The sequence below is a fragment of the Pseudorasbora parva genome, chromosome 11, assembly GCF_024679245.1.
Source record: "Pseudorasbora parva isolate DD20220531a chromosome 11, ASM2467924v1, whole genome shotgun sequence".
Taxonomy (NCBI): Eukaryota; Metazoa; Chordata; class Actinopteri; order Cypriniformes; family Gobionidae; genus Pseudorasbora; species Pseudorasbora parva.
In genome coordinates this window covers 8,119,302-8,138,959 of record NC_090182.1, presented here as the reverse complement: position 1 = coordinate 8,138,959, position 19,658 = coordinate 8,119,302, and the positions used below count along the sequence as shown (strand labels likewise).

The window sequence follows — 19,658 nt, the reverse complement described above, 5'->3', positions numbered from 1 at the left end:
GTTTTTACACCCTTTTAAAAGAAATCAGGTCAAAAAGAACTTTGCTTTTCACCTCCAAGAAAGTACGAGTGCTCTCCATTATGGCACTTTTTTTTTTAACCTAAATGCCAGGTAAGGTGTCGTTTTGTTGCTTTACTTGAGAAAAAAAAAGCCATGTGTTGACTTTGAAACAAGAGTATATTTTAAATGAGATGCATCTGTGGTGAAATTACTAGATTTTCGCGTCAGTACATGTTTATTTTAATGCGAACAATGTTCTATCACTTTAATGCAGCAGTGCAGCGCAGCAAAAAATAGACTCGGTACGAAAACGATCGCCGCACTGCTGCAGACGCAACGCACCTGGAACAGACTGACGGACAGCACCCGCGTGCAGTTTGAAAGCTGTGATCCCATGGGTACGGGAAAAAATACGCACCGCACACGCACTGCAGATGGAGTATGTGTGAAACGGGCGTTAGGTCTCATATCCGCGGCTATAAATGGACCACTCGCCGCGGTGATGTCTTTTGCCATTTGAATAAGTTGGAAATGTCTGTCTAAATGCTGCGGGGATAGTTTGTGGGATAGTTTGTGGCTGTTTCTCCTTTTTATCGTCTTGTTGTCGGCGTAAAGACAACAAGATCGTCTTGTTGTCGGCTTTGATTGACATGACATGAATTATTCCCGCTGCTGTACCATCAGCAAATGCGACATACCGTTGTTTTTTAATCCATCACTCTTGCCAACACCATCATAGCTTACAAAGAATCCAAAGTTCACCCAAACACCAGACCTGTTGGTTATTGAAGGATCTTCTATTTCTGGTTTGTTAAACGCAATTGCCATTTTGCCACGAGCATTCAGCGCGTAGCCTACTGAGTAAGCGAGCACCTGACTGAGCAGCCTAAAACATATTTGGTGTTTTTTTTTTTTCTTTCACTTCGGCGGTGTCAGGGGCATTGGCTGTTATGTCGTTTTGGTTATTGGGCTACCTTGTTGAACGCATATTATTATATTTCACACACTTTTTTATTTTCCAAATCTAATTAATTAGTCCAAGAACCGTTCGGTACATAATGCGTACCGCGTACCGAACCGAAAGCCTCGTACCGAACGGTTCAATACGAATACGCGTATCGTTACACCCCTAATAATTATATAAAGTGGTATTTAGACATCACCGAAAACATAATTATGTATATTATATTGCATTTCTGTCAATAGATCCTCATAAAAACTACACTGCACCTTTAAGCTGGTCCCAGACTAGAATATAGACATATTTGAGCAGTTTTAACTGAAAGCAACATATCTTAAAATATGTCAATGCCAGAGTTTTGTCTGAAGATCCAAACCAATACTGTATTTTTCTGAAGTACGTTTATAAAAGTTTCTTAAATGTCTAAAGGACTAATCCTGCTGCCGGTTGCATGAACAGAGCCGTTATGTTAAGTATCAAATTTCACGCTGAAAGACACACCTGTATCTGTTAAGTACTGAATTTAAGACCATAGTCTAAACTTGTGCAAGATAAATAAGAGGATGCCATCTAGTACAGAAGAATAGTAATAAGATTAACGTTAATCAGATTATATGTTCAATGTTTTCTGCAATAAATACGGAAAAAGATCGATTCGTGGCTTTTGAGAATAAATATCGAATTTTTAAATGCGATTAATCAAAACAATACAAACAAGCCCTAAGCCCTAATTTACACATATTGCTCCAAATACAAGAATGTTTTTTTAGAAATGCATCTGAAAAAAAGGAGTTGTCTTATATTCAGGGTCTAGATTTTACATGTCAATTGTACACCAGCTACAACAGGTGGCGTCAAATAGGCGTACAACGAGTGCCAAGAACTAAGGTGCGTCAGAGTGTAACGTTAGAAGACCACGAGTCTTAAAAACACAAACAGTCAAAGAAAAGCTCACGGTCTAAGAGCCGAGTGACTGTTACGCTTGCGCGCCTCGCTGACAGGACACAACATCCTCCACACATGATTTTAAAAGGTAAAACAGTACACAGATTTTTAAAACTACCATAAGATTTCACTTCTACTGTTAATGAAATGTTGGTAGCCTACATGCTTTCCACTATGAGATTGTGATATTAATTGTTATATAATTATATTGTTTTATAATTCAAATGGGCTACAGGATATTTTTATGTTATGCAAAAAAGTCTTTATTTTTAAATGTGATTGTTAGTACATTTTATCGGTACTTACCATACTTTCAATACAAAATGTTTAAATATAAAAATATATATAAATAAAAGCCCGTTCTTTATAAAATACAAGATTTGGCTTTAAAATGTGCATCTTGGAATGGGGGGGGGGTCGTTTTATAATCAGGGTTGGAATAAAACGGTACTTATCTTAGAGTTAACAAAAGTTATCATAAGGACAACAAATGTCAGTAGACCGGGAATATTTAAAAAACGAGTGGTTCCTTCATAAATCTGTAAGATCTTAACTTAACATGTGGTGGAAATACAAACTGGAAGAAAAAAGAGGGAGGGCTACATAGATCTATAGTTGCATTTGTCTGACTGATAGTCAACTTCATGAATAACACAGTAAGACTACAAGAAAGCACAGAGAACAGCAAGAGTCGTACATACGCAACCCACTCCTTTGGTTCAGATGTGTGTGTCTGTGCGTGTGTCCTCTGCTGTCACACTTGTGGTGCTGGGTCTATAACTCTGAGTGAGTCTAGACAGCAGGGACTGAAATGAGACGAGACCGGCCACAAATGTGTGTGTGTGAAGATAAAGTAGGTCGGCGTATACATCAGAGGAGGAGACATACGCGCGCACTCGTGGTTGTGTGTGAGAGCAGAGGTGAGCGGCTGAACCGGCTGAACGAGATCCTGAGAGACTCAGCTGGTCTCCGTGGAGACGAGAAAAGCAGGCCGCCAGCGAGACGGAGAGAAACATTAAAAGACTCGCAACAAGACACACAGAGGGAAGCCAATCAATAACACACACACAGCTAACCCGAGATACAAACCTGACTCGCTTTTAAACGCAGAAATGGAAGGAAAATTGCAGGAAAATAAAACCGCCCTCCATCTAAACTGTAAAACTGCTGAATCCATCAGCACAGACCTCTCTCTCGTTCTCTCTCTCTGTAATTGGACAGGTTCAGTCATCAAAACTCACAGCAGCCTCTATAAAAATGCATCAGCATTCAGCTCGGAAAAATGCAGAAATTAGTCTCTGGCCTTCATACGCGCCAATATAAACGTGATCAGAGAAAGCAATCTACATTTTTATATTTTTCAGAGAAGTAAAGCAGTGATAGCCGGCGCAAAACACACTGCCAGCCCAGGACATTGTTATGCTGTTCTGGGCAGATGCTAGGTGGCCTGAAGCCTGTAGATATGGTTTGAGTCTCTGAATGTACATCCATGGGATTTTTTCACTTTGTTTTTTGATCCAGAGGTGAAAACGGTGCATCGATGGTTTAGTAAAGTAACAGCACACTCTCCTAGGAATTTAAATGTGGAACATCTATTCAGACCGGATGTGAAGTGATGTGACTAGCAATATAAGCTGCTTCTTCCATGTTAACAATAAGGATTTTACAGGTGAAATCTCCATTTTTTTATCCTTGATTGTGCCAAATGCTGATGCGTTTGATCTTGCTGATTTTATGTCTAAGTCTATGGTTAAAGACTTTTTTCAAATGATTAATACTTTCAATCTTACACAGACTGTCCTTGGCCCTATTCATAAACAAGGACACACACTTTTGATTAGACCTTTCAGTCAGCGATGTAGATATCAAAGAAATGCTCCTGTCTGATCATAAGCCTATTATTATTAATATAGCCGTTTCTAGCCCGGTATCACACTGTGTGTCAGTAGGCTGGCATGTTCGCTCTTTTAACTCATCTACAGTTGGAACATTTCTTGATGCTGAAACGGACGAGGGACAAATTACAAATCTCTTATAAATGTGTGCGAGACTGTAGGATTAATTATCACAAAGCTGTTAAGACTGCAAAAGCAAAATACTTTTCGGATCTTACAGCAAAAAATGAAGTCCAAAAGTTAAATCTGATGTCTAATCTCTCCCCTACAGCTTGTGAAAATTAAAAAGTTTTTATGGATAAATTGATGGAATAAGATAATTTGTCCCTCTCTTTTAAAATTCTCTAAGCCTGCACCAATTTGATCATATTTATCTGAATCTACCCCAGCGTCTCACAATTATCTGGTACAATCTCTCCAACAAATGAAGCCCACCGTTTGTTCATAGGATGTTGTCCATCCTCGCCTTTCACTAGGTAAACTTGCCAGTATCAGTCCCAGTTTATTATCAATAATTAACTGTAGATTGATCAGTGGTATATTCCCATCTTCAAATATGCCATTGTGCAGCTGCTACTTAAAAAGCAAAATCTTGATGCAACACCTCCCGAAATTATCATTATTAAAAGGTATTTTTTTGATAAATATTCTGGCTTTAGATTAGGGATCTCAAGTTACACAAACTCCCATGATCAATTGAGTTTAAACTAACGATCAATTAATTGGTTAATCGTTAACCTTAATGCTGCAATATGTGACTGCAGTGGCTTATAGCCAACAGCATGACAGGGTGTGCAAATGCTGCTCAAATTGTTCCTCACCAAATCAATGAGAAGGGTTTTTAGTCTAAATAAAGAGCTATGACTATAAAACTAGTCTATGTAATTGATCATTTATTCAAATATAATGACTAACACAACACCGCCTCAGTTGTGTGCTATTCAAAATGTGTGGACACGCTCTTCCTGGAACAATGCACTGAAAACTGCAAATAAAACACAATGGCCAAGAGGTGTTTAAGAATATGTTCAACAGTGCTCAAAATGCTAGAGGGAAATGCTGGTATCGTCACAGCTTTAAAATTTCTGTACCAACTTGGTACCGAAGTACTCTAATAATTCAAAGTACTCGAACAACTCTAATACACATGCTAGAAATTGTGTTACTTTTGATTCTGCTTTTACTTTCGATAAACAGATCGATGCTGTGCTCAGAAGTATTTCTATCAACAAAAGAAAGTAGCTAAAATTAAGTCATTCTTATCCAAATATATACATGCTTGTATTTCATCCACACTGGATTAATTGGTGTTTCACAGTTTCTACTGTCACGTCTTCAGCTTGTCCAAAATGCTGCCGTGAAACTGTTGACTGGAACAAAGAAAAGGGGACACACTTCACCAGTGCTGGTCTCCCTCCACTGGCTCCCAGTCAAATATTGTATTCAGTTTAAAGCATTTTTGTTTATGAGGCTCTGTGTGGTTTGGCTATTCCAAACATTTCTGACATTCTTTCTTTTCATCGTAATACATCCAGAGACCTTCGATCAGCTAAAAGTCTATGTTTGACTGTTCCAGGGACACGTCTCAAACTGAAAGAAGGTGGCACCTTCTCAGTGGCTGCTCCACAGCTTTGGAATAATTTGCCATTTTATATAAAAACTGCATCAAATACGATGATTTTAAATCTCTTAAAAGGCATCTATTTATTATTGTATATTGTCATAAGTTGGTGCATTTTATCTCCCAAGTTTAATTGCGCCATTTATATAAACTCTGTACAGCACTTTGACCACCAGCTGATGTTTTTAAATGTGCTTTATAAATAAATATGGCCGACTGACCCCCGGATCTATACTTCTGCTAAATATTAATCATCAAAAAGGGACTTTATGGATGGACAAACATTGGATTTTAACAAATTCCTCAAATTTCATGAAGAGAACCATAAAACACCATCACAAAAGCCATGAAAACACAAGCTGTGTGTGCACTTTGGATGTGCATTGCAAGCGTAAACGATATAAATCACAGCACATGCAGAGATGGAGATTTACACATCATCTGTGTGTTCTCATAAACTATTTGCTATCTGCTATGAGAGTACAGGATGCGTTCAAATCACTAACTCCGAGAATGAGCAACAGTAACTGTGATGGAACAAACACCCACAGAAAAGAAGAAGATAATGTGCTTGAGGTCCTGTCAAATTAAATCAACAATCAGTGGCGTGACCTCGCTGAAGAGGTCATCGACCTGCGACCCCACCGTCAGCAGAGGTGAGAGGTCAGTTCTGGCTGTCGGTGGCGTCCTTTTGCTCTGCTGGAGACAGTGATGTGACTGGAGGAAAGAGAGGCAGAGATACGGCCGTGGCCGTCTGATGGAACAACACAATCCTTCTCAAGGACGGACACACACACACGCGCAAGCACACTCGTGTTTTACGGACAGGATCGGACAGATGGAAGATCTGAAAAGGGCAGCATTCATTTACAGTCAGATATCAGAAAAGGTTATCCTACATCAACTCAGACAGCTGGACGCGGCAGCGCACGCACGCACACACACACACACGCGCACACGCAGACACACACACACACACACACACACACACACAGCGAGCTCAGGTAGTCATGGAGAAAACAGCTGCCAAAGATGACATTTCAAGGTTTCGTTTTCCATATTCAAAACAGAAAACACTCTGTGTGTGTGAGTGTGTGTGAGTGTGTGTGTGTGTGTGTGAGTGAGGGAGGGAGAGAGAGAGAGAGGGAGAGAGAGCGCGAGAGAGAGACTGCGGCGGATACATGACATCACACTCTTTGAAGGTCATTTGCTGAAGGGCGAAAGCACATACAGAAGACCTAAAAAAAAAAACGCTCCACAGACTCACACCTTGTTAAAGTCGACAGTGCTGTATATCGTATCAGATATAAATATGCAATAAAACTGTAAAGGTCACTCATAGAGGACAAAGAGCAGGTGGCAGGAAACACACACACACACATCTGACACTTGCTTCTTGCTCATTTCTAATTCATGAGGGGCTTATGCATACAGTCACCCAAAATATGACATCCAGGTGAATCTCATGAAACTCTTCAAGAACAAGTGTGGGTCATATTTCTTCCTGAAACATCAGGGTAAATATAAGAAATAATATTTTGCTGAAAGAAAAGCGTACATTGTTATGGTTTTGTTTAGTTTTTTCGTTATGAAATTTAAAGACATTTACCACCAACACCAATTAATACTGTACAGCAAAAATTATAACCTGTAGCATATCATTCCATGTATTTATATACCATGGTGGTATTTATTGCTACTTTTTAATTTAAAAAGGACACCATTTATAAATAAATAAGTAAGTACAATTATTGTAATTATGATATTAATAAATCAATAAAACCAAGAAATAATCCATATAACAATTTTTCCAAATAAAATGATTATATATATATACACACACACGCACACACACGCACACACACACACACATTTATTTATTGTGCTTTGAATCTTGCTTTATGTTTATATTTTTCAGTTAATTTTAATTTAGTCATTTTTTTTGTGCTTGATGTTTGTATATTATAATATTTAGTAAGTAACATAACACTATATCAGATTTAGTTTTAATAATTTCAGTACCTTATCCTAAATGTTTAAAATGCTTTATTTCAGATAGTTGTCAAGGCGACATTTCTAAGTTTTTAATCAAAAACTTAGCAAAAGCAGTAAAATATATTTGAGAGGAATATGTACTTGATTGTAATGGTAATGAGAACAATGCAAAAAATCTTGATCCTAAATCTGGCTTCATTTTCTTTATGCTTTTAAGTTATTCTTTTTTGGTTTTTGGGGTAAAATATAGATTTTTCATGAAATTCACCCTCTCTTTCACCACACACACACACACACACGTTTTTGTGAAATGTGGGGACATTCCATAGGTGTAATGTTTTTTATACTGTACAAACCGTATTTTCTATCCCCCTACACTGCCCCTTCCCCTAAACCTACCCATCACAGGAAATAAAAATAAAAATAAAACAAATCACCCTGTATGATTTATAAGCCTTTTGAAAAGTGGAGACATGGCCAATGTCCTCTTATTTCACCCTCTCCTTGTAATACCCATGTCATTATACACATTTGTATCCTAATATTTCACAAAAACAAGCACACAAACACAAACACACACACACAGCGCTGGTCCTGATGTTGTTCTGTACACTGAGATGACAGTCATCTCTTCCACATCCCTGTATTCTGTCATCCCTATTTGGCCCAGTACCCTGCGGTGAGAGTCTCAGCAGACACACACACACAGATGCGCAGACACAGATGCGCAAACACAGAGCAAGGGGCATCTCTTACCTTTAGAGGCTGTGTTCAGTAAGACAGACGGAGGAGAGAGAGAGAGAGAGAGGTTTAATGTGTGATGGTGTGAAGTGTGTGATGTGACTGAAGGACGACAGAGCAGATCAACTCACTCTTGGTCTGTGTGGAGAAGGTCAGTGTGAGTTTGGCAAACAGCTCCTTGTTCTCAAAGCGATCCTCCTTCGCTTTCACCCAGAAACTGTTCTCAGACAGATCCTCCGGTGCGATCTACCACAACATAAAAAACACTCATTAATGCCTCCATCCCTGTCTTTCCATTCATCCTATTTACATCCATCCACCCACTTCATATCCTTTCATATAGCTTTCCTTTTCATCCATCATCCAATAAACACCTATCAACCATTCATGCGTTTATACATTAATCCAATTCATATATCAGTTATGGCTGCCCCTCATACTTGACTAATCGTTAGTCGAGTAGAAGAGGCTTAGTCAACCAACAATGTAGTCAGGCCGTGAGGGACAGATTGTTAAAGCGATTCTTTGTGGTAGTATGTCAGGCAGGAAATAAAAATGTCTGCCTTTCATCCATCGTCCAAAAAAGGTGTACTTTTATTTGTGTACAATCACAATAACAACAAAACACTGTTTGCTCCCATGAGAATACTCGACAAAATGGGCATTTTGGCATAATTCTGTGTATTACTGTTTGTTCATACACGAAAAAACTCGATACTGGTACGTCTTTTTGTGCACGAGTGTGTGTCACACAGATATGACATTCATAGACGGCGCGTTATCGTTTGTCTTCCCACGTCTGAATGGTTTAAAAGCATTTGCGTGAATAAGAGCACACTTGTAAAAATAAAGGTTTTTAAATGGTTCAGTGGCAGGGTGTATGGTTCTATGAAGAACTTTTAATTTCCAAATAACCTTTCCATTGCACAAAAGGTTCTTTGTAATGCAAAAAGGGTCTTTAGTCCCTTAACTGTCACCGTCCCGTACACGGGACACCTACGTTTACTTCACTATATTTCACTTAAATCCTAATGTAATCATGACAAACTTGTTGGAAAGGTCTAACACTCCTGAAGAGGTATGTGTCCATTGTTTTATGATAAAAATTACATGATGACAGTAAAATAGTAATTTATGACGATAGTGCCCCACAAAAAAAAAATCTACATCATAACAGCAGTTGTAACCTTTAACTACTTTATAATGAAAATCTTTTCTTATCTTGACAAAACGCATAATTTCTTGACAAAACGCATATTATTTGAAAGGTCTGAGTCTCAATGTTTCATATTTTATGATGGAAGTGATATTTGGACAGAAATTTACAGGAAAATACATCAAATAAACAATCAAAGGAAATTGAATGATACCCCGTGGCTATTTTTGGTATAGCGCCTAAACAAAAACTCATGGGGACTTCAATTTTTGTGATATTTGGTTACACAATTTGGTTAGACACATGGCTTTGATTTCATAGTAATTTTAGAGTAAAACATTTTTTTTTAATATTTTATATAAAATAAATAATATTTAATAATGTATTTTTCATTTTCAATAAATTTAAACTTCCATAACTTTTCTATAACTTTATATTTTGAAATGCTTTCACATCAGCATAATCTGCTGATTGTCATTTTTAAATCAAGACCAAATTTAAGTCTATATTCCAAAGCATTCATTAATTACAGCCCTTTAAGTTTGGATAGTGCATTTTCATGACTATTCTCAAAAAGGGGGTGACAGTTGAGGGGTTAGATTACAATGGTTAGAAAAAAACGGCTCTTTAAAGATACTTTTAAAAAACGGTTCTTTGGGGAACCAAAAATGGTTCTTCTATGGCATCACTGTGAAACGCCATTTTTGGTTCTTCCTGGCACCTTTATTTTTAAGGTAGCATGATCTGATCATATAATGTAACGCTAGCCAAATTATGATGGAAAAATATAATGCCTCGCTAATGCTGTGTTTTTTAAGTGTTCAACTGAAAAAAAAATCCTCATCTGTTAACGTGTTAATTTTGACAGTGTTAATATACATCAAACCACAAAATAGACCATTTAGACTGGTTCTGGTTTTAAAATCGAATTGGCTGGGCCATATTTTTAGCTGTTGTAATTAGCTGATACACACACTTATCTGTGATGCACATCAATTCAATTCGGTCTTAATGTAGCATGTTGTTTGACAACCATAAACATCAAAGTTGAGCTAATGATACTTACTTGGAGGAGCTGCTTTATGTGATTATTATTATTAATGCATAGTGACATTAACAACATCCCTCAATCACGGTAAAAAAAATAAGGGGAGCGCTCTGCTTCGAGTGGCTTATTGCCTTAACACGGTCCTGATCTCTGGACAAGATCATTATGTAGATGCCACTGATATGATCATTCGGTTCAAATGTGTTTCTCCATCATTTATGGACGCTGCACTGATTTAATGGACCGTAGATTGCGATTCTGGAGTCCAGGGCTTTATTTTACCCCCATTTGAGAAGATGAAACATCACTGAGCGCTTTCTCACAGTCTCAACTCATAACCTCATTTATACAGAAGCAAAGCGCTGCAAGTCTTGGGAGTAAAATGAGTTTAACAGCAGTGAACAGGCTGTCAGGATATCAGTGCTACTCCTCTGACTAACCGCCTTCAGACAGCAAGCAAAGACAGAATGAGAAATGTAGAACAAGGATTAGAGGAAGACAGAATATGATAATAGACAGAGAATAAAAGAGGGTGAAACTCATTAAAACGGATCCCGATTTTACACACAAAGGAGAGAAAGGCGACGCCGTACCAATGCACGCTGGGACGGCCAGACAAAAAATGCTTGATCCTTTTGTATTTCTCTCCTCCTCTCAATCTCTCGCTGTTAATGCCCATTGCACAAACCTTTTCAACGTCCATCATTCTGTCTTTTACGGTCCTGTGACTCTGTTATCAAATATGGCTAAGCAAGGATTTTTCAGACTTCTGGAAATATTTTATACATATTTTTAAAAGTTTCAAAGTTTGGGGTCAGTAAGTTTTTTAAAAACATTTTTTATCAAGAATGAATTGTATTGATTGTATTGTATTGAAAATATACAGTAAAGACATTTATAATGTTACAAACTTTTCAACGTTGATAATAATAATAATAAAGAAATATATTTTGAGCAGTAAATCATCATACTAGAATGATTTCTGAAGGATCATGTGACACTGAAGACTGGAGTAATGATGCTGAAAATTCAGTTTTGACAACAGAAAATAAATGACATGTTATAATATATTCACACAGAATACAGCCATTTTAAATGGTAATATTTCACAATAATCCTGTTTTTACTGTATTTCTGATTAAATAAATGCAGCTTGTGAGCAGATAAGACTTCTTTTAAAAACATTTAAAAAATCCTGACCCCAAACTCTGCTCTGAATTGGTTTAAAACATGTTTATCCCCAATCAGAGTAACACTTATTTCAACCAACAGCCACTGCAGCCAATTACATTCAAAATAATTAATGCATGAATGCAAATGCACTAGAAATGTTATTCAAATAATCAAGGCCTGTTTTCCACACTGCTTTTCACTTAATGTACTCAAGAAAGTAAACAGTTTTTAATCCTTTTCATTTATATGCACCAATGTAACAATGCATAGCAAGAAACCAAAGTATTATTAACCACGAATGAGAGTTTAGAATGAATCAATAATGGGAATCGATCTGGCTCTTCCCAGCTTTACAATGGCATTAAATAGTGCCCAATTTGTTGAAGCGCATCCATCCATCATAAACGTAATCCATACGACTCAAGTGGGTTAAAGGCACAATATGTAAGATTTTTTGATTAAAATATCCAAAAACTACTAGAACAATGTTATATATTTTGATGACCTGTGTACTTCCGTTATCAAACATGTCCAGCGATTTTTAAATCCAGAAAAATCAGCTATTTTAACCAGGACACGGACCGTGTCTATGCGTCACCTGTCAATGACGTCATAACCACCCTTCCCTCGATTTCCATAAAAAGCATGGGGAAAACCAAAGATGCTCTAATATAGTATGTTTTATTAGAGAGGTGAGCAGCTGGATACACATTTAGTATTAACAGGAAAAAATGATTGTTATCCAGCGCAAAACTGTTAGTCTTATTGTTTGAATCGCTTGTTTTCTTGATTCACCGTGAGTAAGGATTTTACCGTGTTTTAGAGACTACACTATTTGTCAGGTGGCTAACAACATAATCAGAGAGAGCATTCTTCATCATACAATACATGTTGAAATGAATTGCATGTAATTTGGCAAAAGTCATGTAGTCATCCTGTTATTAATATGATTTTTTAACATTGATCTAGATTAAGTATCTTATACCAGCCACTGAGCGAACACACAGAGAACAATGTTATAACATAAGCTCATATGTATTGTATGATTGTTTTAACCATGTAAAACCACTGCGTTATCCCACATACGCAACAAAACGAGACAAGTGTTCCATGCATGTCTCTCTCAATTGTATTTTCCACAGCCTGCTTCATACTTCTGTAACTTTAGGATTAGTTCACCCAAAAATGAGAATGTGATGTTTATCTTCTTTTTTTCTTGAGTGCAAGAAGTTTCTTGAACTCCAACCATTGCTGTGTGCCAGTCATATAATGGTGTGAATAGGTAACAATTCTATGAGAACAAAAACAAACACAAGCACCACACATTGACGTCTTAAGACACGAACCGATTGTTTTTTTGTGTGAAAACCAACAGTATTTATGTTATTGTTTTACCTCATATCCCGACGAGTCTCATCAAGTTTTCACATCCGCTATTACTTCCGTCTGATAAGGTCAAACTGGTGCGATCATAGATATATATTATGTAGATGCCTCATTTGGCCGATCCGCGCAGGCACTAATGAGGACTCAATATTTATATATATCTATGACCTCATCAGACAGAAGTAATAGCGGGTGGGAATACTAGATGAGAATCGTCTTAAGACATCACTGTGTCGTCAGGAGCGGCAGGGTTTTTGTGCATGTTTTCTAAGCGTGTTTTTTTTGTTTTTTTGTTTTACTCTCATAGAGTTGTTACCCATTGACATGCATTATATAACTGGCACACAGCAACGGTTGGAGTTAAAACTCTTCATTTGTGTTCTACTGAAGAAACAAACACACCTACATGTTGGATGCACTGGGGGTAAGCAGATAAACACCTCATTTTCATTTTTGAGTGAACTAACCCTTTAATACATTCGCTCATTAATGAACATGATTTCTGCCTGAGTCGGAGTTCCTTTCCATCGGCTGTGGAGGTGAAGAGTCAAGACTACAACTCCCATGATTCCATGCTCATTCACAGCATCATCAAGCTACGACTATATCTGTGAAACTTATACAGTGGTGGCCAAAATTATTAGAATACCTGACAGATCTTAAAATATTGACCTTTTTTGCCTTCAAAACATTTCATTTCATAATGTTCATGAAATATGCAGATGGTTGCTCTGACCATCAAATATCAGATGAAGTGAGTCGTAGTGTTTTTATCCACTTTTAACTTTAATATTTGGTAGGCTATGTCCACCTTTTGCATCAATTACAGCAGGACATTTCTCTGGTGTCAATATATTTCCTCTGAGAACTTCAACACTAATGTTATCCCATACCTTCTGCAACTGACTTTACTCTTAATGACAATAGATCTGTCCAGTTTACTCGCCCCAAATGTGCTCGATGGGGTTGAGGTCCGGACTTTGAGGGGGCCAGTCCATCATTTTTTATTTTCCTGCAGATTCCTTCCATTGCAGGTTCCCAGATGCCAGGTGTACTAATAATGTTGGCCACCACTGTATACTGTGCCTTTAATAAATGCCTTCTACAGAAAAAATTTTGTAAGAGAAATATCCATATTTAAAACGTTATATACTTTAAATTACTGGCTTTCAGCAACAGCCATGCAAGTGTGTTCATGAGAGAAAAGAGTTTCGGCGAAAGGGTGACCTCTGACCGGAAATATGTCGTAGCTCCTCTTCTCTCAAATCAAAATTTTCTTTAAGACTTAGAATTTGTGACCGGCATTTTGTTTTGCTCAATCCTCTGCGCTTCGCCGTTAATCAATTTTCCTTAATCTTACACTTCATACTTCGGGTCAGAGGTCACCCTCCCGCCAGAACTCAACTCTCATGAACGCATGCACGGCCGTTGCTAAAAGCCAGTGATTATAGTATATAAAGTTATATAAATATATGGATATTTATCTTACAAAAACTCATCACTTCGCTTCAGAAGGCATTTATTAACCATTCGAGTCGTATGGATTACCATCATGATGGATGGATGAGCTTTTTGGAGCTTCAAAAACTGGGAAGAGCCAGGATGTTATTTAATATAGCTCTGTTTTTGGCTGAATTAAGAAAGTCATATACACCTAGGATGGCTTGATGGTGAGGAATTTATGGGATCAGTTTCATTTTTGGGTGAAAATGTGCATTAATATTATTATTAATAATAATAATAATGCTAGCAAAATCATCATTAAATATATTGGTATAATCACCCAGCCATTGCAAGACTGTACACTTGCAATTTGTGTCTGAATTTGCCTAAAGTATGTGACATTTACAGTCAGTCAGAGAGCATGTTGATGACTCTCACCTCCATTTCTACTGGAATGTGGAAAGAAACAGAGATATAAAAGAGGAAAGCGGAGGAGGCAAAGAAAGGTTAGGACACGGAGACAAGGTACAACCTCTAACGATACAGCAACATCTAATTACCTCGGGGGGGGGGGGGGGGGGGATAGATAGATAGAGAGAGAGAGAGAGAGAGAGAGAGAGAGAGAGAGAGAGAGAGAGAGAGAGAGAGAGAGAGAGAGAGAGAGAGAGAGAGAGAGAGAGAGAGAGAGAGAGAGAGGAGAGAATGAGGGGCGGCGCGAGATAACAAGACTAGTCTGAGAGCATGAGAGGAAAGTGAAAAAATGTTAATTTAAATTACAAAAGAATGCTGTCCTTTCTACCAGCAATTTAATTATCTTTCAGAGACACAGTCAAAAGACACAGGCTTATTAAAAAGCTATTTCACTGACATCCTCAAAGAGCCCGAACCACTGAGACTCTAAACACTCATGAATTCCACTGAAGCCATTAAAGAGTAGCTTTAGGCTAAAAGGAGACAGGACCGTTTTGATGTTTTTACTCTTGTGGAGGGCGAGGAAAAGAGAGAGAGATGGAAAGAGGGAGATCAGAGGAGGAGAGAAGCGTGTTCATGATCAACAGCTCATAGTCACCCATGATTCATTGCTGCACACGGGACACGTGTCACTTCCACTACAAGTGGGCGACATATGGGTTGAAACTACGGCTACGCTGCAACTAAAATAAAATCTTTATCATCAGTACTTTGTCTTGTTTCCCATATCTAAACTACGGTCAGTTTACTTGAGAAGAAAAACTGCATTCTGCAAGTCTTTATTTGATAGAATATACCTTATCTTACAATTATATACAATTATTCATTTTGTATTGTTTTAAGTAAAAATCGAAGAATTTTATTTGAATTAAATACATTAATAAAATATTAAATAAGTGGATTTAGTTATTAATAGGGTTTATTTAAAACTATTTGAATATAATTGAGTTATAACAATTAATATATTATATGTAATTATATAATTATATTATATAATATGTGTGTTTTTACATACAATAGCATGCAATGCATTCATATTGCTGGTTATTTCCACACACACACACACACACACAAACACACCAAAAAAAAAAATCTCATCTTGTGTAATGTATCTGTAATCAGTATTATTTTAGTATCACTTGTATACTATTATAATTTTGGTAATTTTTTGAAGATTTTATTTTTTTTTTTTTTTTAGTCAAACTTTTAGTGATTGTGCTTTTTTATCATTAACATTAACTTATTCATTAACTTTTAGTTTGTAGTTTTATTTATTTTAATATTTCTACTTACAAAACTTAAGCTGAAATAAAATGTTACATATTTTTTATATTTTATTTCAGTTAATGTTTATCTTGAAAATATTTTGTTTTTGGTTTCAGTTAATCATAACCACACATGTAATGCATTCTTGTTCAAATCAAAAGGCCAAAAACATGTAAAAAGCTTTTAATTTCTGCACCCTTCACCTCTAGATACATTAGCAAGCTTGAGAAGTGAACAGCTGCCACTAGCACTCTAATAGTTATTAGACTAATAGTCACTGATCATCAGGCATATTATCCATAATTTAGAGCCAAAACAGGAGGTGTAGACCTGTGAGAATATACACACCTTGCTCCAGTTGGCTCTCTTCAGCTGCACCTCAGGTTTGTAGTCTTTCTTGGGCTGTAGGCCGTAGGGTAGCTGAGGAACAGGAGGCGCCCATCCACCAAATCCACCTGGAGGGGGCGGAGGCATTCCAGGACAGCCCATTGGAGGAGGTGGCGGAGGCATACCGGGCATCCCGGGAGGAGGAGGAGGTGGCGGAGGCATACCAGGTGCTCCAGGTAAAGGAGGCGGAGGAGGCGGCATACCCGCTGCTCCAGGAAATGGAGGGGGCGGAGGAGGCATGCCATGTGCGCCCGGTAAAGGCGGAGGGGGCGGAGGCATGCCAGGTGCTCCAGGTAAAGGAGGAGGTGGAGGGGGCGGCGGCATACAGGCTGCCCCAGGTAGAGGAGGAGGTGGAGGTGGATGTGGCATGGACGTCTGTCCCGGTAGAGGAGGTGGAGGAGGAGGACCAGGGACGGGGAGGGAGGCTTCAGCTGGACGAGGTGGGGGCGGCACAGAGGAAGGCACTTGCACGGTGATGACCTTCGCCTTGGCTTCTTTCAGATCTTTTGAAAGCTTTTCAATCTGAGAAACAAAAGAAACAGGTGATTATTAGCATCCAGTACAACATATAATAACAAATAATAATAATAAAAGTCAATTATCTCTATACATTTTCTTGCACTATAACTATAGTGGAAGTGGATGAAATCTAAAATAATTCAGGGTTCATTGATGAATAAAAAGTTAAAAATAATAGCATTTATACAAAATAGAACTATTTTCTATCACTTATATCACTTTTGATAAAGTAATGGCTGATGAAAAAATCATCTTTGATCATGGGAATGATTTTTAATTTAAAAGTATATTATAAGATAAAACATTTTTTAAAAATATCTATTTTTCTGTTTTGTTGATCTGAAATTATATATATACATATTTATAAAAAAATGGATGGATGGATATCATCATTATAACAATTCATTAGTATAATAAAATATATAATATATACTATGTAATATAATCTAATAAATCTACCTTTCAATTATTTTGATAATCTCCCGATTATTCTATTAAATAAACTAATCTGATAAAGTCATGTTATTTTCTTTTCTTTTCTTTTTTTTATTAATATTATTATTTGTATTACTTACTTTTGTTGTGTTCCACTGAAACTTGCATTACAAGTATCATCTTGTGTAGATTTTGAAATACAGTTTTGGCTTTTTTGAGACCCAATGTAAACACTACATATACACTTGTTTATAAATATACACACAATCACACACAGAGAGAACAATAGAATAATGTAAGCATTCAGTTTTTAGTTTTTTGACAAAATAATAAAATTAAAAAAAATTATATAACTAGTCTTACACAACAACTCAGTGCCAGGGGTTTGTTTAAATCATATTTGTAATGTAAATTAGGTTGCTGATAAAATTGTGACAGTTATGACACCCTGGCAAACTCCAAAGCATGAGAGGCTTCACTCATATTTTCTTCAGAAAATGTAAAAATCTAGTTAATAATGTAATTGATGGAGTGAGAGAAGGAGGGAGAGACAGACAGACAGAAGAAGGTCAGGCCAGAGTTGGAAGCACATGAGGGAGTGTCTAAATTCATGTCTAATTAGTGGAATAATTTATTTACCCAGAACTTGGCAGAACTCATTAAAAATGACCAGCCTGCTAATGTCACATCAGAGAGAGTGAGTTTGACTGTGGAAATCTGAAGTAGTTCACGAGGTTCTAGCTGACATCCCATTAACCAGAAGTTTCTGATGCTTGTTTATCTGTAGGTGACGGGTTGGTTTAGCTCAGCTCAGCACGTTCTCTCGGACGCTCCATCTGTCCGTCCGTATACACTCCAAACATCTCTCTGCACTTCTGCTGACGCTCGCGCTTCATCTCTTTCCACTGTAATTATCTGTAGTGCGTCTGTGTTTGTTAGATAACCAACAAACATCAGTTCTGTCCTGCCTGTTCTATTAATATCTCTCCACACATTTGTTTACCCTCTTCTCTGTTCATACTTCTCTCTCACCTCACAAACACACATTCTTGTCCACTTTGCAATGTATTCTGGTCAAAAACTGCCCACTTACATGGAAACAGAAACTTTGATTCACAAGCATTATTGGAAAATATGTGTATAATTTGTTTTGATTACACTTTATTTCAATGTGTCCCTGTTACAGTGTAAGGCCCCGATCACAGAACGCGTTTTTGCAGCAAGAAACGCCTTTTTTGAATGTATTTCGGTTGGCAGAGAGCGCTATGCGTGCTGCTTATGCACCCTGGGCGCGTCACGTTTTAACCGCTTGCTGCTCCTCGCGTTTTTGAAGGAGCGCTCCAAAGCGCATGAAGTTGAAAAATGTCAACTCTGAGCAGAAAAGCGACCGACTTCATCGCGTTTATTTTCTTTTGTCCAATCGAATGAATGGAGAGGTGGTCTTCTGTTGTTTTGACCGTTACATTGATTTGACTGACAGTACAGGTGATTCGGGGGTTGCCTAGAAACATAAAAATAAAAAACGGCAGCGCACTGCTCTTTTTTGAATGAAAAAACGCTTACCAAACAGGCAGTGCAGTGTGTGCCTCGCGTTTTCGAACCAGAAAAACACGTTCTGTGTGATCGGGGCCTAACAGTGTAGTTCACCATAAAATGACAATTTTGTCATTACTTACTCAACCTCAAGTTGTTTCAAACCTGTATGAGTTTGTTTCTTTATTCTGGTAAACACAAAAGAAGATTTAAAAGAATGTTTGAAACCAGACTGTTGATGGTAGCCATTGACTTCAATGGTAGGGGGAAAAAAATACTATGGAAGTCAATGGGTGCCGTCAGCTAGTCTAGTTACCGACATTCTTCAAAATATCTTCTTCTGTTTCCAGCAGGTGGAGGAAACTCATACAGGCTTGGAACAACTTGAGGGTGAGCAAATGATAGAATATTCATTTTTGGGTGAACTATCCCTTTAATTACTGAGTATTATTAATTAACTGCATGTACTTATCAAATCAAATCAAGCAAGCTTCATTTATGTAGCGCTTTTTACAAGTCCAATTGTTTCAAAGCAGCTTTTCAGTGTTAACAGGAAGATAATGCAACAGAATTTGATTCGGCTGTATAGCCGCTCTGGAGAAAACGGTGATGTTATCCAGCTCATTTCAATTATTATATAATATAGTTGAAATTTAGGTGTCCCCAACTGAGCAATCCAAAAG

At 37.5% G+C, this 19,658-nt stretch overlaps 1 protein-coding gene across 1 annotated transcript in view; it reads right to left on the bottom strand.

Annotated features, from left to right (window-relative positions):
* LOC137092610 (protein diaphanous homolog 1) overlaps positions 1-19,658 on the bottom strand; it is a 132,555-nt gene that overhangs the window by 53,247 nt on the left and 59,650 nt on the right. Inside the window, 2 exon segments of the mRNA XM_067456914.1 lie at positions 8,290-8,404; positions 16,450-17,010. Of these exon segments, the coding sequence (XP_067313015.1) occupies positions 8,290-8,404; positions 16,450-17,010 (676 nt within the window).